The 24662-nt window shown below is 43.5% G+C and overlaps 1 protein-coding gene across 1 annotated transcript in view; it reads right to left on the bottom strand.

Moving 5' to 3' along the window:
• LOC124307063 (acetylcholine receptor subunit alpha-like 1) overlaps positions 1-24662 on the bottom strand; it is a 105822-nt gene that overhangs the window by 6619 nt on the left and 74541 nt on the right. Inside the window, 2 exon segments of the mRNA XM_046768380.1 lie at positions 3768-3877; positions 15950-15994. Coding sequence (XP_046624336.1) covers positions 3768-3877; positions 15950-15994 — 155 coding nt within the window.

Raw genomic sequence — 24662 nt, 5'->3', positions numbered from 1 at the left:
GCACGTTCTTAAGATACCGCCGAGTCGGATCTACGGAGCTACGGCTGGATTACTCGTAGGAAATTGGTAATTGGTGAAAATCATGAGCGCAGAGGGAAATTTCTAGGAGGACGATGGTACAATGTTGGAATTAATACCGCTCGTTTGTATCTCCTTGAAGTTTTCATCGGTCGATGAAGGTTGAATGAAATATCGGTACGCAGACGTGCACGGCTTAGAGATAAAGTTAATTACCCCGAAAGAGTACAAATTGGCAATCGAGGGTAACCTGACACGAGTGAAGCCTCGAGTTTAACAGAGAAACGAAATTGAGTTTTCACCAACCGCCCTATAAAGCCTTCGCCGACAGTCGCTCGCCTCGGCAAAAAAGGAGTGTGAGCCTAAACTGAAGTTATTGATTTTAGAGAAGAGAGCGGCGTGCCGTCACGCATCTCCGAAGACAAAGATGGCTCGCAGAATCTTCCCTAGTTCGTATATCTTTCACGGATAAAAAGGTTTCAACCGTAGAGCCGATTGATTAGCCGCACCACTTTCTGCGATATCAGCGTCTCTTAAGCTTCGGTCCACGTTCGCAAAGCTTCGGTCGTGTCCGAGCGAAAGTACCGTGCCAGCTACGATCCGCCTCTCTATTCTCTCCAGGGGATGGACTTAAACACGAATAGCAACACGGATGACCAAACGCAGGTTAATCGGTGGCAAAAGTCAGTTGCCGCAGAACCTATTTCAAACTCCGGTTTCGGCCTATAACGTACGAAACAGTTCGTAATTGGCGAGCCCCTCGGACGTCCGAAGTCTAGGGTGCGTCGTACCTTCGTCAGAGATACGTAAGTGCGCCAGGCCGCGACTCGAGGCACGCCGTTTATCCATAAATTTTGATCCACCTTTCGCGGGGGGGAGTGAAAGGTCGAACGGAGCCAAAGGGTCCGAATAACCACCGATCGCCGTAGTAACCTTGTTCGCGTGACGCGGAGCTTTCAGCCTAGTCAGAGGACCGCGCCGAAATCAAAGTTCGAAGACCAGTGAAATGCACCCGTTTCCACATCCACGTGAGAATACTTCAAGGTCCGGCCATCCGTTTATCGAGTCTTGCGGGAATTCGGGTACTCGTGTAACCCGTTACCTGCACAGCTGCCGGTGAAGTCGAGGACCGAAAAACGCCGTGAGGGGGCGAAAGCACTGCACGTAGACAGCGGCGTGAGAGGGACACGCGCCTCGTTCGCAAGGCGGCGGCGTCTGCGGGGTTCGAGACGCGGGCGGAGGTCAGGAAGGGTGTAAAAGCTTCCAAGCAGCAACAGGGCGACTCCCTATTCGCTACTTGGTACTCGGTTCTTGGGCATATATTAGGCCACCGTCACGCTGTCCGTATCGCCGTTGCCGTGTACCAAGACAGGTATAAGGCACGGAGTTCTCCTTGCGGTGCGCGTGGAGTAATAAGTTTTGCGTCTGCGTATCCATCCATAATAATAAACCGAGAACACGCTACGAGGCCGCGGAGTCTGCAGGGCTGTTTGTTACGGAATATCTCATCTTATTCAGGGCTCTTCTAGCTCCGGGCTCGCGTCGCGCAGCCCTGAGGCCCACGGACATTCTAAAACAGCTTGAAATTTACTTCACGTTTCAGCGTTTCGGGGTATAATAATAATATGGTAACCACAATTAAAGCTGTAGCAATGACAATCCATTTGCAACGCATCCATATTCAAATATGGGCGTGTCCACGGATCGAAGCGTAAAAAGTCGAGATACAACGGATAAGTTTCAGGGGACATTATACCGGATGAAGGTTGGTGTATTTGACTGATTTTTTTATTTTTTTTATTTTTTATCCTTTTTCCAGTCAAATATACGGGGTCTTATATGCTATCCAAACCAGACGACGGCTGCACGGGAAGGAAGTGAGAGGATCGATAAGTTATACTCTGGAAAATATTTCGCGTCAAGCTTCGAAGGGAGGACTCGTTCAATCCTGAAAAATCCTACGCAGTGCCTTGTAGGTATATATATATATATATATATATATATACGTACATGTATATATCGAGCACGAGATTCTTGAGGTCAGCATTTTATTCTCTGACGACGTCAGGCGCCGTTACTAAAACTGGGAAACGAGGTACTGCACAGGCCGCATTAGAGAAGCGAATGTAGGAGATAAAGAAGCGAGACAGAGGGTCAAACTGGTTGGAGTTGAGTGCGGGGCTTAGTGAAGTAGGTTAAGATTAGTTTACTTGTTACTTTTGCCTCGGAGCGAACCGGTCACTCTGAGAAGAGGTCGAAAAACGCGCATCCCCGGGATCACCGAGTGAAAGATGAGATTTGGATTTTTGTATTTCCTTCGCCGCGACGTCTCTCTTGTCGTACCGTGTAGGCGCTAATGATGTTTGCGAACCTGCTGCATGTTTGATGATATGCTCACGGTACGGAAGACGTCGTAAACAATTAAGGAACTAAGGTTTCCTAGTTCCGAGTGAAACAATTATCAAGATTTGCAGAGTCTGATGAGCAGGAGTGTCGGGCTAATAATTAGGCGGAGTTGGATTTACTCCACTTATTTAATCCAAGCTGCGGGAAATGTTTGCCAGCGGAATGAAAAGCCCCGGTATACGTCAAGTTTTGCAGTTCAACAAGCACAACTAGGCTGCATGAATTTAACCAACCAACTCCCGGCAGACGTGTCTATCGTTTTTCTGTTCACTCACCCAGAATTCACCAGCTAGTGCGCAGGAGAATAACTGCGATGAAAAAATTTAATCACCCTAACGTTTTATTACAGCCACTTATATACCATGTACGAACGTTGTACGAAATCGAGGAGCGTGTAGAGTAATATACGCTCGATGAGACGCTCAAGGTTTATTGCGTTAAAATGTATACGGGAATACATCTCGCAAATAGATTCGAATATTGACAGAAATAAAAGACACTATCTCGGTATCGATGCCGCGATGCCACTGCGTACAGAGCATAAATGTAGTCCCGTAGCAGTAAACATTTACTCACTTTCCTCAAATTCCAACAGTCTCATATCTCAGACTACATCCCCAGACTCGATGCGATTCAAATACTCGAAGGTCGAGAAAGTCCAAAAATATCGCGACGCACTTTACACGCGTTGCTCGAAGGTCGTTTTAACAAAACCCCTAGATGCTGGAATTTCCCTAACGCCTTCGTAAGTGCTTCGATGCATCGGACGCCGAGTCTTCATAAACTCTTATCGCGCACGCACAATGCGTAACAAGAAGCGAGTAAACGGTTGTCTAGACCTGAGACAAACCAAGGAAAGGGAATAGGTAGTGTACCGAATCTCTGTTCGTAACAGCCGAGAGGCTTCTGACCTCCATCTTGTCTGCTAGTTTCTGAATAAGAAGCAGTTCGTAGCAACAACAACGGGGTCTAATCTCCCGCTACTGGGAATGACATAATAGGCATGTTTGGCTGGGTGTTATTGTTCCAAGATGCCTCTGTGCGAGAACAGTCGGAACCCTTCGAGGCAAAGTAAATTCCGAGGACGAATACACGCTGTTTGCATTGCTGACATAACATCGCCACCTCCGCGTTCCATCATTACTCAATTGTTCCGAGATCCAGAGATCCAGAATGTTGATACGAGAAGTCTGAGAACGAGCCTAAATTTTTTATCCTCGTATAGACTCGATGTTTGAATATCAGTGACATTGCGAAATAAGCAGAGTGATTTTCCCGCTTGGTCTTATCGGTCGGTCGAGTGATTCGAACGATGCATTGAAAGTAATTTTCTGGATACTCACTTGTTGTAAAGAACGATGTCGGGAAGCCAGATGTGCTCCGACGGAACGTGAAGAGTGTCCACCCCGCCATAATCGTCCGGATTCCACTTCAGCTTGTAGTCATTCCACTCCTTGAACAAAAAATATCGATAACGTTAATTCATCTCGAATCGTTATTTCTTTGAGATATTACCCGAGTGGAAAACTTGAGCAAAACACTCTGAGACCGGTGGATCAAAAGTTGGCGTTTTTAGGCCTCAAACTTTGGATATAGTTCGGATGAAGAAGCAAGGGACAGATGAGCTGGATTAGAGAAGCTAAACTCCTATCTCGATCGCACGCTTTCACTTTTACTACTATATAATGTTAATTTGATTAATCTTGCGTGAAAATTGGAAAACTCTGGATCCAATTTAGTCGGTCTAAGCAAAAGGAAGGTCGAAGATCACCCCTAAAGATAACGAGTAAGCGCTTGTTTGAACATTTGCAAAAAAACTTTCTATTCAAAGTTTTACCCTCGATAAGAAGAAAAATTTTTCAAGATCCTCATTGGGATGAAAAGAGAACGAATATAAACCAGACGGCGCTCAATGACAGTCGATTTCATCACCGTTATACCTACACTAACCTGTGCAATATCGAATTCCTTTCGAACTTCGTCCAAACATAAATTGAAATTGCGACAAGATTTGACTGACTTGAAATTTTTCTCTAATAGCGGGGTGAAAATTTTATCCGCACCCGATTCGAAGACGGCAAGTTTCGCCGAAAGCAAAACATTCCCGAGTGAGAGTCACGTTATCACCGAATCACATCAGTTTCGAATACTCAAGAGGGGCGATGAAAGAAAAAAAGGCGAGGCAACCAGAGATCGTATTTCAAGCACATTATTTGCGGGGAAATACCGTCAGGCATCGACTTTCACATCTCCGTTTCGTTGATTTGGTACGCAAATTTGATCGACGAAATGAAACATACGGGGTTCAGGGGTGAATTTAACGAAGCAAGATTCCGTTTGCCTCCACATTCACGTCAGTCAATCGTCCTAATATATGCCAGCCTAATTGACTGCCCGTCTTGTTGACGTCGAACGTTTCACGGTCGGGGATCCTCGGCCAGTTCACACGTTAATTGATTTTTCAAATTCCTCGTATCGTCGTTTCCGCTATCTGGTGATTAATGTTCATTGGTAATGCAGAAAACGGGATCTGGTAGAAGTTTGCGGTCATTACACGCGAAGACTTTTGTGTACATATATTTAATCCAGTCGAGAGTCCAGCAAGATTATTTCGAGCTCTCACGTTGCACACCTAGTGAAATTCATTCTCGATCACCGCGACTTTCAAGGGATGATTTTGAATTTTGAATCACAGAAAGGTTCCGAGCATTCTGCAAGGATCGGCAACTTTATTCGAAGAATTGAAGGTGGAGGCGGTCGGCGCAGTGCTTATCTCCCTTTTCGCAATTTTCGGGTGAAAGTATAGGGAAATCTTGAGGGGTGAAGAGAAAAGGACGAAGGTAGTCTCCGGAGGTTGATCCTTGAAAATTCGCGGGCGGATGATGTAGTGGCCTACTTGGCTCGAGCGAGAAGACAAAGAGCAGGCGTAGGCCGCAGAGTTCGGGGACCTCGGATAACAAGGAGGGCGAGAGAAGCCAATATTTGAGATCTTGATGGCGTAGATGTATTTATTTGTAAGTCTAAGAAGAGCCGCCGGAAGTCGCGGGGCCCGAAGTGACGCCGCGTATATTACAAGCGGGGCGAGAACTCGGGTTCGCTTCGAATCCCTGCCTGCAGGACGGTTTGGAATTTCAAAGGAACTGATATCGTCCCGCTCACTTGTTGACGACGAAATCCGGATCGCAGAAAACTCGGCGAGAGAGCCGAGACCGAGACTGAAATGCGACGAGGAGGGCTGCCGGGGGCTGTGGGGTGGAATTTTGGCGGGTAGTTGGTCTTTATTGGCACACGGCGAGGAGCGCGTTTCTCACTCGTTTTCTCCTCAAGTCGCGACGAGATGTTTCGCGTCCTTTTGTCGTCCCGGAGTGAAATTCCGCTCAGTTTTAACCTGCGGGGTGATGAATTATTTTGAACGTTAGATCGGCTCGAATATCGACTGTGCGTCGAATTACCAATAGATTCAAATTTCAGAACAGAGAAAAGAACGCCAGGAGCGACTGGTGCACGTAAGAAACCCACGTAAAGACGGCTACCGTTGTTCTGGAACTCATCCTGTATTTAGATTTAGGTTCATGTGTAGAATGTAGAATGTAGAAGAATGAGAGAATAGAAGGGTCACAATTACGAATTTTCATGGACGCAAAAATCTATTTCATAGAAGTTCGAAACGCGGAAAGTTGAGAAACTAAAACAGCAAAATGTCAGAGTGAATAAGAATATTGCAAGTGAAAACGCAGATATAAATAATTACCCGAATTCCACGATTTTGTATCTTGGTTTCCTGTATCTAATTTACCTTTCCAAGTGTCGAATTTTATGTATTTCGATTTTCTACACTTGAGGATTATACGACACAGGTCTTCTCATTTTTAATAAATTCGACGTTGTAATCCTTCGCTATTTTCTAATCCTTCTGTGCTCTCAGCTTCGTTCTTTTTGCAAAAGCAGTACACAAGCGGTGAAAGAAAAATGAAAGTACAAATATGGCTGAGACTTCTTGGTTACAGCGATTCGACTCAAACTGTATATACAATAGTTTAGATCAGCTTACCGGCTGCTTCGGAACGAACTATATTGCCAGTAGCTGATGGCGCTTCACTTTTCTAATACCTGTTCACCGATCGTTATTTATTCGTTTTATTTTACTTCACTTTACACCCCCGGTAGCGAGGCCGGCTGCTGCGGCGCCCCGGCTTTGGCCACCCAAAGGCGATATTAAACTTTTATCGTGGCTCTCGGTTTAAGTACCTCTCGGTAATAGTGATCGGGAAAATTTCCATATCTCTCAAAGCGACACGCCTCCGATCTGGCTTATATTGTTAGTTCAAGGCACTCTCGACAGAGACCACGAGCCTCGGGAATAGCAAAACTATCTCCAAGTCTAGTCGGTAGTTGACGAGTATATTTCTCTGACCGTTTTCCATTTCACCTTCCACCGAACATCGTACAGTGAGGGGTTGACACCTGTCGGCCGGAACTCGTAAGGGACCCCAAATCAAAACTGACATCGCAATGTCGTATACGCAATATACGGCGTATCTTTCGTAAAGTGAAGAAAAAATGAATAAATAATAAGCTCCGTTCATCCGGCGCGAACTTCCCTCCGTACTCGGTTATATATTTCCTAAAGCGAGAGTGACGTCGCTGGCAAAAGGAATATAAATATTGTCAGTAAGTGATAAATGAAAATTTGTTATAACCGTAACTGTATAACGGTGTCGATGTATTTCCGATATTTTTTTTCATAATCACGAAGTACAAAAGCGAAAGTACGTGAAAATAAATAAATCACACCGATATAATCGCCAGAGAAAGGCTGATTGCAACGACCAAGCTGTTTCGGCTTTTGAGTCCAAATGTCTAATGTCCCGGAGGGTATCGGGGTTAAGTCATTCCGAGATACCGGCCAACTTCTTCGGGGGAATCGCAAACTCGACCCTGTCGGGTCGTTAACGATTGGATCGGGGGCTCCGGCTGGTCTTGTTTCGAAGACTTTTCGATCGCCAAGTTGAAGTGGCGCCTGCCTTAACCTGCAGGGTCTTTCTTGATTCAGGCTGTTTCCATTCGTTTATTTGTTTGCTTTCGCTCGCCTCCGCCGAACGATCCACGTCGAGAATTGTTTATCCTTCGGACGCTGGCTAGATTGTAAAATCGACTGCGCAAAACGCTGGAATAACGATATGAAGCCTCTCGCGATTATCGACGAGCCAGGGTGATAAAATCCAACGCTGCGCAATGTTCACCACGATTTGAATCGATAATTACACAGGTATTGCAGTCGCGATTTAGACGTCAGTTTGACGCAAGGTCTCGTCGCTCAGACGGGTACACATATAACGTAGGGTCCCCAGAGCCAGAGTCTAATTGACAAATTATATCCGCGTTGTGTCCTCCCTTGTTGCAGAGGGGCGCGAGAAACCGTGAAGAAGCTACCTAATTAATAAACTTACCCCTCCAGATGCTTAGCCCTAAGCGCACGCGTACGGTAAACGTGATTAATCGACCCTGTGCTTGATTGATCGAGACAAGGATGTTGTCGCGGTTACGTATGCCACATATCCTCCGCGTAGTTCCCCTCAAACGCGGCATGGGCGCAACTCAATCATTCAGAGATCAGAAACGTGGTAAGCGAATGTCAGAATTATCGCTTCCCACGTATTCTATAACGAAAATATCAACGACTCTGGATCGACCTGCCCGATGGTCGCGGATTCTTCCTCGTGCAGACCCAAATTCCGGCATCTCTACTCACGCTTTTGTCTATTCCCTGACTCTTATCGGCCTCGGAACCGTCACGACATTCCCAACTGATTCGGGAAGCTAACGAGTGTCGTTCGGGGGGAACGAATTCGGGGGCACGCCGGTGTTATAGAGGAAGAAGGCTCGCGGGGAATGCGAAATAGAACATGCCGGGAGGTAGGAACGGACGTAAAAACTTCTCGGTAGGTACGACGTGTTCGTTATACGCTGCGTGGGGGTTGAAATTGCGGGGGTGAGATAGCTCAGATCGGATTATATCGGTCGGGGGATCGCGCGGTGCTTCTCCGTGTTTTATACACGCGTATGGTATGCACGGGTGTAACTGCGACAGTCGATAAATTTTTACGGAATAACAAGGAAACTAAAGTTTATTTACAGGGCTTGGCTTTCGACAGCCCGGCATACAACGACCCCTCTCTCGCAAAACGCTTTCGAATCCCTTCTCTCGCCTCGTTTCTTCCAATCACGCCAATTTTCCCCCACCACCCTTTCGAGATAAATGAAAATAAGCGACCCTTTTGCCGTTTTATACCTATGCGTGTGTATCGTACGGTACGTACAGTATCACGTATGCTTTACGCGCGATGTTCAATACGAAACTGGATATTGGTGATAATGAATCTAGAATATTTTTCGTTTTATATACAGCTTTCTTCTGACCGTTTTGTATTTCTTCATTCTTGTTCGGCGGAAAAAAAAATTAAATCGGTAATCGGATCGAATTTAAAAGTTCGGAAAGAGCCTTGCTAAAGCGAACGCGAACGATCAACCAGTAGAAATATATCACGTAAACGTATAAAAATCGTTTCGCATCGTCGGAATTTAAATTGGAGTTAACGTGTATCATGAATGTCAGAGTTGAAAACAAATCCGGGAAGTTCGAACCGCGTGATTTTATTGCCGTTATTTGCATGCAAACAACGTTCGATGGGAGAGAAGTTTTATTTCCATCGATCATCGATCCCACCTCCACCAATGTTTCGTTACATACTTATCCGTGTAATTGATATTTGGCACGTTTTGAAATTAAAAAAAAAAATGTCACACAACAGCGCGAAGTGTGGCATCGAGCGTCACGTGATACGAACGTAAAAAAAGGACGGATAGAGGCTTCGCTTCCGCGTCAATGCTCGCAGGCAAATTCCCCGGTATCAGACAATACGGTTTTCAGTCGGTTTACGTACACCTTGTCTCTCCAAAAGTGAGATCCTGCGTTAAATTCCGGGGGATGAGATAATCTGCAGGGGAAGGACCGGGTGTTATTCCGCCAACTGCTACTCGCTCCGCGGCTTGTAGATCGTCTCGGCGTAGCTGCTGCCAGCTGCCAATTTCGACACCCGCGGTATCAGCGCTCGGCTTTTGAGTTATATGTATGTGAAATCACCGCCTACCGTTTATACCGCGAGACTCTTTCATACAGAGTTAATTTATCGCATATAGTGAACCCGGATGAAAGCTTTCCACATTTAGCAGCCCGCTTCGTCAACCCTTGATTACGACTCATTGTCGGTCGAATGCACGAAGAGACTGAAACTACCAACTGCCGATACTGATCGCATCGAGCATTCTTTCTCTACAAAATTAAGAGCTGTCGCGTGATGAATATTACTTCCATGTTTGGTATTTATTTGGACCAGGGAAGCTGGTGAAATGATGAAGTATACAGATCGGATTGAGTGAAACGGTAGAAGATATTAATCGAACGAGTTCTAGGCACGAGAACAAGGCGTTTTATAAAAGACAAGCTCTCGTCTTCGCTATCGAACAAATATTATTACCCGGGGGCAAGAATATATTCACATATTCGCTCATTTAGAATTCAAATGTATCCCGGCAGGCGTGTTGATTACGTCACAACCTACACGTCGTATCGAATTAACCGACACGTCACGGAGAGCAAAGCAACCCTCGGAACACTCAGATTTCGGATATTCTCGTCGTACGTGAATTGTTAATTTTGTGCGAGTAAATGAAAATATCAATCGTTCTAGTAAAAGAAGAAAAAAACAAGGAGAACGGATTCACGAAAACATATTACATACGAATTGTTGAATCGATGAATTGTTAATTCGTATAATCTTATCTTCGCTTAGAGTTAGGGATCACGTATTGTATTTTGAAAGGATCAATAACACTGTTACAGACACGTTGTCACCTTGCACAGTTTTCACAACTTCAAGACTTAGGTATGTAAAGACAATGGCTTCAGTCTTGCCCCTTGGGTCGCAGTAGTAGGACGTACGCAATTCGACGCTATTGAGATAACTATTCGCGGCGTGTTCGGTATTCAAGTACGCGTGCAAATGTGAACTGACCGCAAGCCTACGTTTGTCTTTTCGCGTCTCTGGTAGGTAGCTGTTGCAAATCTTCAGAGTAAACTAACGAAAATAAAACATCTATGCTCTTGAATTTTGTCGAACTTTTTCTACGGTTTCTATTTCCTTCCATCAGCTGAAACGCTTCGTTAGGTTTTGCTTGCGATTGAACTCGATGCTGAAACATCGCGAGAGTGATCATTAACGGCGATTTGATCGATGCCAACTTTTCGTGACGACTATATAAATTCGCAATTAACTCGCAACACCTGAGTTTGAAACGCAGTGAAAATTTGTGCCCGTGATGTGCATCGCACCGGATCGAGTCGACGCGTACTCGTGAGGTAGAAAAGACGCAGGAAACTCTCGCTGCGGGAGCTGACAACGAAGCCTGCCGTCCTCGTCATACGTGAGTAACAACCCATATACTTACCTGTTATACGTGTAGAGTAGATAATGCTATTTATTACACTCCGTACACACGCTGAGACTGCCGTCAACGGCGACAATTGATTGGCAACAACGAAACCTTATTTCACGCTACATTGGCGAACCCCTGATCGACGTTAACGATAATGCTTCAGCTACCGGCTGCACATCCTCGTAAAGCCTCTCGGTGTTCTCATCAGCCTGATATAGTCTTTCCTCGCATTTTCTCACGTATTTATTTACCGCAATGCGGTGTAATGCAAGTAATCGGAGACGCCGAAGGCAGGTCTCTCATTGGCTACTTGTTACGAGCTGATATTTTCAGAATTCCTTGCCGACGAGTTAGGCATCGCGTGTAAAGTTTAGAGTACAGGCGGAGAGAGCTGAATCTTACAATCAACTAGAAAATGATGAAAAGAATGCAGACACGATGCGCAATATAACATTGCTGCGAGATGATACGTAAAGTTCGATTCGGCGAGCTTTCGCGAAGACGCGAAGCCAATCATGGATGGATCGTACCTCGTAATTTTCGATTAGATCGGAATGCTGATGAAGTTTGTTAATTGGTTGCTGAATATGTATGCTTTCATCGTCGGAGTAGTCCGCACAGACGTAAATACAAACATGTTCAGAAACGTGTATAATTTTAGACCGGTTGAATACGGGGCTTGAATTATTGGAGAGTAAATGTGTATTTTATAGGCAGACCGCATGTCCTCCAGTTGGAGCAGCGGAGAACGGACTAATTGTCTCGGTTTATTTCCGAATCCTGCAGTGTTACCGGAGCCTCGGACGAATATTTGCATCTGTTTTAACCCGTATCAACCATAAACTCGTCCCCGCTCCTGTGGAAGCAAAGTATTATACGTGTAAGCTCCGCCTCGTCCGTTTAATGCTTGAAAATTCGTTAGCACCTCTTTCAATTCCGCCTCACGCCTCCCGCCGAGTGTCGTCCTGAAGCAATCATCTTTTAATTGTATTTCGTTCAAGCTACCTATTCAAAATCTTGATTATTATTGTTTCAAAATCTGCTTTTCACCCTGCCTCTTACAAATAGAATTACTCTCGTCGACTTTGTTGGTTCGTAAACGCCGTCCGTTCCTATTTCCTGTTCCTGTCTCTGCTTTCCTCCTCCTTCTCTTCTCTTCTCCTCTGCTCTCTCATTTCCTTTTCTACCCTCTTCTTCTCCTCGACTCAAGTTCAACCTAATATAAGCACACGGTGAAGAGCTCCGTGTATAAATTTTACTCAGCCTAAGTGAACTTAAGTTCCTCCCATTAAGGTTCGTTTAGCGCTACTCAGCGTCACTTTCGAACTCTAACTGCGTTATACTTCGTCTGTTTTAAATGGTAAAAATTTGATTGTAATTCTTTCGGACTCGTGTGGATCATCATCCGACGACTCTAGCCGCGACCCAAAGGCGAGTACGTAAGAACTGAAACCTTTCACATTGTGGGATAAAAAGTATTTCGACCAAGTCGCGCGAACGGTTGTAGAAGCTGCGAAAAGCGCGGGATCGATCCTTGACTCAAAAAAGAAAGTTCCGGTCCTCTGTAAGAGATTACGCTTTTCGTCGTTTCGTTGCAATTATATTATTTCACTCTCTCTCCTTCTTTTCCCAAAACTTATCTTCGCCGGCGTAAATCCTTTTCTCCGACACTCGGCATCGATATTGCTATCGAAGCAGCCATCGCCTGACGGGGCGAAAATTTTTTCCCCGAACACCGACTCGCTCATTCTTACCACACGTGAATGGATAAGCCTTCGTTTTTTCTTTTTTCACTTTCATAAATTATACTCCGAGGTTTTAGAGATTCTTTGACTTTTATCCTTGGCAAGGTATTCTTGCTTTCTTTCCCAATTACGCTGTTTCTAGAGTCACGGGAAATTTCACTAGCCGGATAATTGAGCATACTTTGGAAAATGTAAAACCTCTACGAGCGGTGCTGTCTTTACCGCGTTTCTCCATGATGAACACTGATTTAATCTGATTCCGCCTTTCTGAGCGGGCAGAGTATACTGTCAGTAAAGGAGTAACGCTTCAACTTAGTAGATGTAATAGCTTCTAAACATAATAATTCAAATTAATAAACATTCCAATACCTTGTCGTTTTGAAGAAATTACAATCTTGCAATTTTTCATGATACTATTTTATCCTCAATTGTGTTTTCAAGTAGGTATATTATCGTTGCCAAGATTTCGTTGAAAAATCTATCGACATAAAGTGTAGAGCGGTGAAATATTGATATGATAATTAAAAAAAGAAAATGATAGGTACGCTCGCAAACACACCTTGAAATTAAAAAAAAAAAAAGACAACAACCAAATAAATAATAACAGAAAAAGAAAAAATACAGAAGCAAATGACGCGGAATATATGCGTTGGGCACCAAATTCTAAGTTCGAACGATACGAAATTTAATCGACGCAACAAAATAACGTGAAATGAAATAAATTTACTCCGTTAATAGTTGGTAGAGGGAAACGTGGAGACGTCGAGTGAAGTCACAAACGAAAGCAAAATAGTAAATGAAACAGAGATTCATTCGGGGCTGGTGAGGCTGATCGGGCTGGTCTCAAACATACTGCTCTCAGACTGTCCTGTACAAACAGCCCGAGAAAGTCGGTCACGCAGATTTCAAATATACCGCGTCGGCCGCGGCAAAGAACGCGGTGGAAGGTGTGGGGATAGGCGTGGAAAATACAACAAGTTTAAGATACCAGAAAAATAACATGATACAAGCTACGTACGATAGATTTTGCAATAAAATGACGGTATTTTACAAAAATTGAAGTCTGACGAGAAAAGTAGAAATTTGAGTCGTAATAACAAACTGTGTAGTATCATTTAGGTCTAATACGCTAGGCGCGATAGCAGACAAGATAATACAAAAACATAGAAGGATCTTGATATTTTGTACTGAATCATCAGTGTACCTAGATAAGCGAGTTTTGAAATAATAATCGGAATATAATAAGAGGGAAAATATTCAAAGGACATAATGACACGATAAATGTTGCACTAATGCAATGAAAAACCGGAAAATCTCGAGTGTTTCAATTCGGTAAGTACCTAGATGGCCGTTAGGTGGCTTGGCACAAGGCGTCGCGGTGCTCAGCGGTTCCGCCGTGTCTCTGTCGAAAGCTTTAGGGCGACGGAAAGCTCGGCGAGGTGCCAAGTTGAGCGTCGTCGAGGCGGGAACAGTTCCGATACAGTTCCGGTAGATGTGGCTGGTTTTCATCTCACCGAAATGCACCAGAGTGAAAGTGGTAACCATGTAGTTCAGGCCAGTTGTCATTACACATTCTGACAATAGTGTTGACCAAAAGTGTTGAAACCGGTACCGACTGACCGAATCACATCAGCCTTGACCCAACTGGGTGTTCCTAATCAGCTGGTTGGCGCAGTTGAGCGGCAAACAACGGTAGTACCGTTATTAATGACGATCATCCGGAACTGATGATGACAGAGACACAGGTACCTACTTCCGCCGAAGCGCTCAACCACCTGCTACGGATGTATCGACGACAGGATTTCGGTAACGGTAGAACTTTGCACCATGTTTTCAAACTGGATACAGATGCAACGATAGCTCCTCAGGCTTTCTTTCGTTGTCTTCTTGCAGATCGCTGGTGGGAAGGTTAGGTTGGATGGGACATGGGTTCAAATGTAAGAAACAAAGAAATGACAAATATTTCTTTCAGTTGTCAAGTTTTTACCATTTCGTGAGCCTTGACCTCTCGTCGTTTCTGCTGGGAATTTGCGATAGGGTGAAGGCGGTGGTGGTGGTGGTTCGTAACATGCGTAAATAGAACGCAATGTTGCAATGTGGATGAAATTCTTCCCGAGGATATCCCCGGCGGTGTCGGAAAATGGATTAATGTCGTGGAAGACAAAGTGGCGAGGTATGTTATGGGCTGCGAATAGTCAGGCTCAAGGCTCCCAGCAGCTAAGGGCAGGTAGGATCGCATCTGGACGGGGATTCCGTACAAAAGAGGAAGAAGACTCGAAAGGATCCGGGAGTCCGAAAAGGGGCTGCCCCTCGGCATGCGAGTCACGCCTTCCGCGCCCCGGCTGATCTCGCTTCTTTTCTCGTCCTTTCTTTTCTCTTCTCACTTTCTTTTTTCTTTCTTTCTTTCTTTTCATTATACGTACCCACCTAGCTCACTCCGAATCTAAGGGACAATCGCTTTTCTGAAACCGCGGGAACACTTCGACATTATAATGGAAAGTGTCGATCCGATCCCACTTGACTTGTGGATTCGAAGCGATCGCTGGCATGTATAGAAGGAGGTGAATCTCGAACGAGAATATCGCCACGGTGTCACGGTTTCAAACTACGCGGTTTTTCGGCCTTAATTAGGCAGGTTGACTTTCACTTAATCGTGACCCTCGTATTCACAAGTCAAATTTATCTCTCGCTGACGGAGTTCATCGATACATGTTGTTAGGCAAATTTACCGGTTACGTTATGACCGGTAAAATTGGAGAATAACGATTGAGTGAACGGAATTCAAACAGTAGTAGGATATTTTATGGATGTTCTGGCAATAAACTCGGCATACGGCTGAAAATAACCCGGTTATAACAGCTGCTGGACATCGCAATTATAGGTTTGTCGTGAAAAATTCATCTGATACGTCGTAGTAATAGTGTATACAGATGCGAATGTCTATCTGTAGCAGAAAATTTTTTCATCCAACTCCTCCACCATCCATTAAGCCTTTTCATTTTTAATGACTTCCGGTGGTGAATGCAATACGGTATAATAGCTTCTCTAAACTGTACCGGTGGGAAATTTTTGTTGACTTAACACCTCGGACAAATATGCAGTCAGGTTTGCCGATCGGCATCACTGAATCGATTATTTTCCTTTCCATTTGTTTTCTCTGGCTTTAAAACTAGATTCGATGTTATAATAATGGAAATAGACGTTTTAACGTAGTTCCGATAAATTCGATTACATATTATTTTGCGCTTAAACTTGATCGAGAAAAAAGATAGAAAATTGCTTACCTGCTCCACCCAAACGTTCGTAGTCATGATCTGATTCTTCAAATTCTGAAAACAAAGAGAAGAAAAATTCGGGTTAGAAGTATTTTCGAGAAAAAGTCCATCTAGTCTGTAAGAATACAAGTGGAATTATGGAATATACGCGTAACTGTATACAATCGGGAAACTTATACGCTTCAAGTTCAAGGATTCCTCTCGAAAAGACATTATCTGCACGCTGGGCTCGTAACCCTGACACCTCGGTATATATTTTTGAGATCATAACTCCAGTCGGCGTAGGAGGCAAGCGAAGATGGAACAAAAAATAAAAATGCGCATGATCAACGGGAGGAAAGTAAATTCTCCGATTTACGTTGAGCGAAGAGAAGGAAAAGCAATTAAACAAAGCGTAATGGCAACACGAATCGTCTACACTGCATCCCTAATAATTTTCCCACATAGCTCGCAAAAGTTTGTGGTTTTGAATTTGACTCGAAATAATTGTTTTTTATTTTTTTCTTCTTTTCCGCTAAACTTCGCAATAATTTTTTATCCAAGTTTTCCATTTTCACGGTCAGTCTTTCCAAGGTTAATCTATCAAGGGTAAGCTGTAAGCTGAAAGATAATATAACACAGCACGGGAAGAAAAACCGGACGTTTGTTATCTCTCAACCTGTAGGATACGCTGCGTCAGGAATCACTGGAACCTTTGTCCTCCCGAAGTTGGATTAAGGCTAATGATGATAGTCGGGAAAAACGAGATAAAGAGACGGAGGATAAGAAGGAGATAAAATAATGGGGAGGAAGAATAGGAACTAATGTAAATATTTTACATCCGTCCTGGTGGACGGGATGATGATCGTGTCGGCTAGGCTCGACGATGTCCTGGTGAAAAAGTGCCAGTGATTACGGTGGCAGGTTCTTTCACTCTCTTCGGGAATAACAATCGGAGATGTTATAAGAAAGAAAGGCCAAGAGGCGACAGTGCTCGGGCGGAAAATGTCACTTGGCAGGACTCCTACTGATTGCGAGTCAACATCTCAGGGGTAGTGTTCCGAGGTCGCGATCCCACGCCCTCGCCGTAGGCGGCTTTGTACCGACGCGTGAAAAATAAGAACGCCGTTGGATCCGAGTCGCCTTTTCGCGAGATAAAGAAAAAAAATTCCACCTTATTGGAATTGTCGTTTTTTACCGGCTGTAAGATTAACCTTTCATCAAAGCTCGATTTAGGCCGTTGTTCGTGTTGGTTTTATTTTTCGGCAACTCATTTATCGAGCATATGTATTATTTTACACCTACACGGTGAATTTGTCGTACGAGTACGAACAGAAGAACAGCAATAAGTGTAATATTTTGATGGAACTGTATCATGTCTTGGTAGCTTTAATCGACCGTAGATGTCGTGTGGTCATGCAGGATAAAACTTTACGACGTACTAATCATTTGACTCGACATTGAGTGGGAAAATAGTGCGTTTCTTTATTCTCAAAGAAAGTATAGTTTGACTGTACGATGGCTGGTTTTGAACTGCTGGGGAGTGTCCCTTTTTGAGGGTGTTCCTTTGGGCCATATCACTTCTGTATACGTCATTGTATTCCACCAACTAATCGTAAAGAAAAAAAAAAAAATGCAGAAAAAATACGCGGTATAGACTTGTATGGAGAATAACTTGACGTCAACCCAACACTATCTGATTTAAAATTTCCGAATAAACCAAAAACATCTGTGAACTCTAGCACGACCATGTCGCTCGATCTGCGAATATCATACTAAATCGTTCCTGTAATTGCAATTGTTTTCCGTTGAGATCTATTCGCGTCAAATAGCTTCGTAGCAAAGTATACTAAAGTTCAGCCGTTTCACCTAGGCGTCTCAAAAATTGTTGTACACGCAGTTGCCAAATCCGCTTTCACTTACTCTTCCCTTCCATGAGGCACGAATACCGCGTTACACGTTACGGACATATTGGATACAACCAGCAGGATTTACCTAAGTACATAAAAGGCAGAAGTATGAAATCCGTGTAAGCCATTGCAAAATCGTTAAGGCGTGATAAGATCGTTTACCGTAGCAGCAATCGGGTTGTTTAAGCTGCACTCGGTGTTGAAAATACGTGTCGTATTCGAAGGGTGAGAGAGTGTAAACTCGACGACGCTTACTGCGGACATAACCAATCCGGTCTGCGGCCTCTCCGTTGTACGCAAGCGGTGTAAGCTGGCGTGTATAAGCACACCCATATTTACCGTGTAAGAAGCGTCGCGGCGCCGGATGACGCGAAGTCGCCTGGTCCGCGTGGCGACTGTATGGAGGCTAATGTTATGGAAATTGGATGTTGGAAGAAGACAGGTGGATGGATCGCGTATGGCGAGATCGTATCTCTCGTCTCTGCATCCGCTCTCTGCATCTCTGCACCGAGAAGCGAAAGACCGGATGACTCGACGGCTGCAAGTGAGTGCACCCTGCACCCCGAGCGAATAGCTATAAGAGATACACGCCGCACCTCGACGCGCATTCCCAGCCATTCCTCTGCACTTTTGCAACAAATTCTAAACCCCCCATCCCCCCATCACCCTTTCCCTTCCGACCCCCACAGGCAGCCCGTCAGCCCTCCTGCATTGCCACTTATTCAGACGTCCCTGCGGAATTTCTAATTTGTTTTTCCGTCTCGCTTTTAAGACTTTTCAGAAAACTTCTCTGTGGACCTTATACAGCTTAATACATCTTGCACCTTCGTACCATTCGACGAGTAACACTGAATTTCTCTGTGTTGTATACTTTTGACTCGGTTTTCGTTTAACTTGGGAAGTCCTGAAGACCGCCTAAGATCCCGTATGTATCACTATAACGCGTCGTTGAGGATCTCGTATTTATTCTACGGTATTTTCCTACCCAATTTCAGAAACAAACACACAAGTCATTAAAACTCGATCGTACTACCGCGCTCGATGAGTTCCAAATTCCAGCCAGTTTTATAAAAGGATTGATACTGACACCCTTCAAAATCACTCGAAATTTCGGTAATAATCAAAAAGTGTCAGTCTCGGTAATTCTGAAATTTTCTACGTCACAAAAAATTTTTTGCCGTTTCTAGAAGCTTTTTTCCACCAAGTGGGATCTCAGAAACTAATTTTAACTTTCGATAGGTGAATAAACATTCATCGAATTCAGGACAATTTTATTGACATACTATATTAATTTATTTACCCAAAAAAGTTGAAAATGAGTATTGTATTATGATGCATTCATCGCACAAGCACAAAGACTATCGATACATAACATTTGTCTAAAACGTACGCGTGTTATGCATGAAGCCTGAACTTGATGACACCCTTTGATCGATTGCGCACTACCGAAATGAGTTTTGCATAATCTAATGCTGATTTTACTAAAAATATAATACACTGACTTATTGTACAACCTGAGTAAAGTTAAAAATATCGTAACCACGAAACCCGTTCGCATTGTATGCTCCCACATTGAAAGTGTTTCTATTTTTTATTTTTCTTGTCGTGTATGAATAACTTGCCGTTAAAAGGCGTTGCGCGAAAGCTCGTTCACCGAAAAATTTTCCGTTTAATATATTACTACAGTCAAAGTAATGAAGATCGACGACGTCTTGTATTTGACCTCCTTACCGGTGCCACAGTCTAAATTACGGTGAACCCAAAGGCACCCTAAGTAAATCGCCGGCGATATGTGTACCAGCAATAATTCAAGATGCTTACCGACGGGGTATTACACGTCAGAATAATATTCAGGAGTGGCAAACACTTCCAAGATGCATTGATGCTTGTTTAATGCTAATATAGCAAGTGAAGAGTCGCCTGATCCTCGCATGATATATCACGTGTACACACGTTCGGATGATATTAATTTGTGCTCTCCGAAAATCCTGAATCTGTACTGCTGCATGTTATATAATACAGGTATAATCGATCTGGCGAGTTTTCACAACTACGCCTTATCGCATGTGAGAGTCTCATTTATGCACGCGGAAAGCAATCGTACGTACTCTGTTCATCTCCATTTTTAAAATGACACGATCCGTATGAATTGAGATCGCGCAATTGTTATAATGGAACTCTAATCGCGGCTAAAAAATCTAGAATAATTACGTCGCGCAGAAGTATCTTTGCACTGTTACTATATATTCACAAGTATTATCAAGTACCTAGGAGGGAAGTTATTAAAAGAAGATGCGGAAACTTAACGACATTTTTTGAACGGAAGAGGTTTAAAAATATTTCGGGGCAAATTTCTGAACTGATATGCATCGGCTCATGTCGATAAACTTGAAACTTTGGTCATTTTTGTTAATTGCCGGTACTTTAATGTTAAAAAACGTTGCGCTTCTTGAAGTGGCACACAATCTAGCCGATTTCTCCCAGGTATAATTGCACGATTTCAAGGCATTGCATATCAAGCTGGTTCCAGCTTTAACGTCTACGGTAAAATGTCCCGCAAGACGTAGGCAGCATTTAAAAACTACAAGAACGCATTACGAACACATGTATAAAGTAGAGGAATGGGGATGAAAATGGTAGGAAAAGCGGCCAAGTGGTTTTGAGAGGCTGCCTGTATCCAGTGGTGGAATTTTAAACGCGACACCCTGCGTGGACGACTTGCGTCGACTGAAAAAACCTGGCGCGAAAGAAATAGATGCACGAAAAATGTACGTTCGTTACCGACTTTTACTACTTGCCAGATTTTGTTCGCTATCGATAAGCTGTGCATCGACTACGTTTCTTTTGTCACTTTTATACGGATAAAGAAGCGAATCGATGCTTACGCGAATAAAATACATTTGTGTGTAGGTAAGCCCGCAAAAGAAATAAATATAAAATTTATCAAGTAAATTGACCAGTGTAAATCTCGTTTTATACGCACATCAACGTGTGAAAATCATATCTTGAAAGTATACATTGTTATACGTAGACATGACGTATATTCCAACACGTTCAACTTGTGCGCGAGAATTTGTCACGCTTTTCATCGTAAAATATTTTTCACTGCTGTAAGTTTGTCTCTCTTATACTTTCCCTCCTCCAGTTTCATCAAATTTCGGAATTTGTTATTTTCGCAGCTTGTCAACGCGCTGTAACAACTCGATCGTAAGGCGTGAATAGTAACCGACATTTCACCTTGGCTTTAATTCGTTGAAATTGCACCGCAGTCAAACCAGCGGTAATTTTTTAGAGGAACTGAAATACTAGAATCATAGCAACTATATTGATTATTGCCAAGAACCTGATATAAATGGTAAATAAAAGGTAAAATTCTATTCATTCTCGATGATAACCAGTTTGGTTGGTACTTGCAAGTCGAAGCGCAACGCGTACGCAAGAAAAGACAGCTTACTTCGACGTTACATCTAGGATACAAAGCTCCTCTTATACTCATATTTCCGTAGCGATTTCGAGCCAATCAATCTACATCCGTTAAAGTGCGAGTCTTCGTCGGGATGCGAAAGAGATAAATGGAACTGAAAAATCAACGTCATCCGTATCGTGCGGAAAACTATCGAAATTCAAAATCTAGAGGCATTAAGCGATTTTTAAATGTCATCATAGCCGGGCTGTCACTCGATAGGGTTTCAGGATTCGACTCGTACATCGTACGCATCTTTCGTCTTATCTCAAAGCTCGTGGTCCCTTATCCAACGCCGGGCTTTTCCTTATTCCCGCAGATGCCGAGACAATGCACAAAAGAGTAAGAATTCGTTCCACCAAAAGATGTTCTTTTCTTCCTCATCTTCTTCTTCTTCTTCTTCTTCTTCTTCTTCCTCTACTAAACGTGAAAGCGGCAGATGCTGATCGTCGCGCGTTCTCCTCAAATCGGAGATATAATTGACGATTATTGCGACAGGTCTTGTGCCGAATGGACCGGCGATTTGCTCCCCTGATGCAAATTGCCTCGAGTGCGTCAATAACGTTGAGAGCGTATACGGACTCTGGCTGCAACGATTATGGCGGGTGCATGGCTCTGCCATTATGTCGGTTTGAGTAATATCTACTCCGTTCACAGATTGCTCCTCTTGACAAATGACGAGGGTTATCTGAGGTACGTAACGCCGAATGCATGCGTTTTACGCAGACGACTTCAACGCACTTTCGGGAAGAATATACAGAGCGATATGTGTCAGGATATTCGCGTAAAAGGGACATTCATTGCGAGTTAATCAAGAGATGTTGTCATCGCGAACTTTATATTATATGTATATACAGCTGCTTTGATTAGCTAGCTAGCTGCACACGTTTCCCTACCATCATGCATTTTAAGGTAACGTCTACACGAGCGATCCGCTGCGGGAATACGTACCTATACGTACCTATACGTACCCGTATGCCGGAACGGAAGGGGGAGTCGAAATTGTGCTTCCGAAGGTATCAGATGTAATACCAGATAGCTGAACCGTTGAGAATTCGAGATTGTGTGGAGGATAAGAAATTCAAGTCTCAGCTCTATGTATCCGCGTCGAATTTCGATATTCAACCCGACTACGTACCTACGTATATGAGATTTCCAAGCCTTAGAGCTATTCAGCCCTACTTTTGGCGATGTTTGTCACTTTGACTCGGTCACGTTTGGGATTTTTACATTGAAAATGTTTGAGAAACTACAAGGATGACGCAAAAATTTCATGATTTAAAATGCAGGTTGAATGACGTAGTTGTGTAGGATTATCTTAATTAAGAATGTTACAAAATATGCCAAACGAGGTTCGTAAATTTCTAATCTCTGAATTTTCTTCGTTTAAATATGAAATAACGCGTATTCTCAGTTCAAACTGACCATGTGACAAATATGACGAAAATGTGTGGCGAAAATGACGAACGGACAAAAGAGATTTCCTTTTAGCGCAGCTTCAAGTTATTCGTAATTTCAATATCCCCGATCGTTAATTTATCCAGTGAAGGGACTTTAGGAAAAATCATCGGATACGTCATCGCAGCGAACGAATCGCGTGACTTTTCGAATCATAGCTACTTGAAGACAATCTGAACAAAAGTGTACAGGCTCGTTATTTATTTGACCGAATTGTTGTATATTTTCGAAAACTGTGGGCAGATTTTTGAAGGTAACGTAAAGAAGAAAAATTTCTTCAAAATGCATATCATACAATATACAAGAAAAAATTAAATGAACTAAATTCACCAAGGTTCGTTAATCTTACGCGAAGTGACAGTGGAGAATGAAGAAGGGACAAGCTTAACGAAGGACGTCGTAAATAAGGTGTACAAAATTAAAGATCGTAACTTAATGCGGCTAGGATATTATTTTTCTGATTTATAGCGGCTCCCTTCTCGCCTTCGGTGTACGTCTACATGTTAGGTGCGCGTATCGCTGTACCCCTTATGTGTATAATGTGCTTGCCCACCTACAGAGCTAGGGTGTCGGCATATATGCATATCAGACACGCACGTACGCGTTGAAAAAGACGTTATTACCGAAATCAAATGCTGCATAACACATTTTCGTATGTATAATAATGAGTTGAAAAAAAGACGCGACAAATCGAAGAAGTAAAAGGAGCCGAGTATGGAAATGGAGGAAGAGAAGCTCTTTGCAATGATCCCCGTAAGGACATGAAAGAAAATAAGCTTATACCGATACCCACAGTGCAGGCGATAAGTAAATCGAACCTTTCTCGATTCGCTATAACTCTACACTCTGGGGGCGAAGAGAAGCGCAGGGATAGATAGCAGCGATGCGAATACTTGTATGTCCGCAGGGGGTGAATCCGGCTGCTGGAACCGCATAATTTTTGTGTGGAATCGTACCGAAGCGAAGCCGTGCTGCAAAGGCGGGGAGAAAAAAATTCACAGTCGTGAATTTGATATTTATTCGTGACGTTATTGCAGCTTCGTTCTTATGTTTGCGGAGCGTGATTTTTTCTTTTCACCAGGGCGGAAGAGGCTCAGCTTCTAGGCTTTTTCGTGCGTCGCGTTCTCTCGGAAAAGACGTAAGGTTATTTCAACTGAAAATCTGCATTTTTCAATCAACGAAATTTTCTCGTCTTTTCTCGCGTGTATGCATAGCTGGGAATACTAGATAGAACTTACCGAGAACTGACAATGAGAGTGTAAATTAATTCTTTGTACACGTCGTGAATCCAGCGATGCTTCGAAGCGTGAGAAGTGGGAAAGAAAAGGAAGGGAAGGAGGGGGAGAAGGAAGAAGGCGAAAAAGGGGAGGAGAGGAAAAAAATGTGAGAAATGGTGTGCCTAATGAATAATGCAGGATTGGTTTCATCCCCGGGACTGCGGAACGGACGGAGATGCCGACAACGCGACATTAAGGGGAGTCGTTCATAACGGGTATAACCCAGGACAAAGACAGATTAACCGCAAGAAGTAGAAAACTTTTAATTGCGTCAGCCGTCAGCCCGAGCCGTGCCTAAACTCCCCGCGAATACCGAGGGGCTAAAATTCTTTCGCGGGTAGGAAGAAAAAAACAAAAAATTTGAAAAATTTCACCCCCTTTATCCGAGCTCTCTTGATGGAAAAGGCTGAAAGTTTTGTCGCTCGCGAAAATATTTGCCAAATTTGATTCGATTTTCGAGGTTTGTGAAATGAAAGTATGAGATGTCCACTTCTTGTCAGGTGAACCATTTTCAAGAAATGTTAGACGATGCGATGCAGTGTTACATGTATTCACGATTGGCAAGATTGGGAGAAATTAGCTGTTAAATTATACTGCGCGATTGATGAAAAACAGAAATTCTTGATGGTATTCCG

This window comes from Neodiprion virginianus, chromosome 6 (assembly GCF_021901495.1).
Source record: "Neodiprion virginianus isolate iyNeoVirg1 chromosome 6, iyNeoVirg1.1, whole genome shotgun sequence".
In the NCBI taxonomy this organism is placed as follows: domain Eukaryota; kingdom Metazoa; phylum Arthropoda; class Insecta; order Hymenoptera; family Diprionidae; genus Neodiprion; species Neodiprion virginianus.
This window is presented reverse-complemented; position numbering and strand designations above follow the sequence as displayed.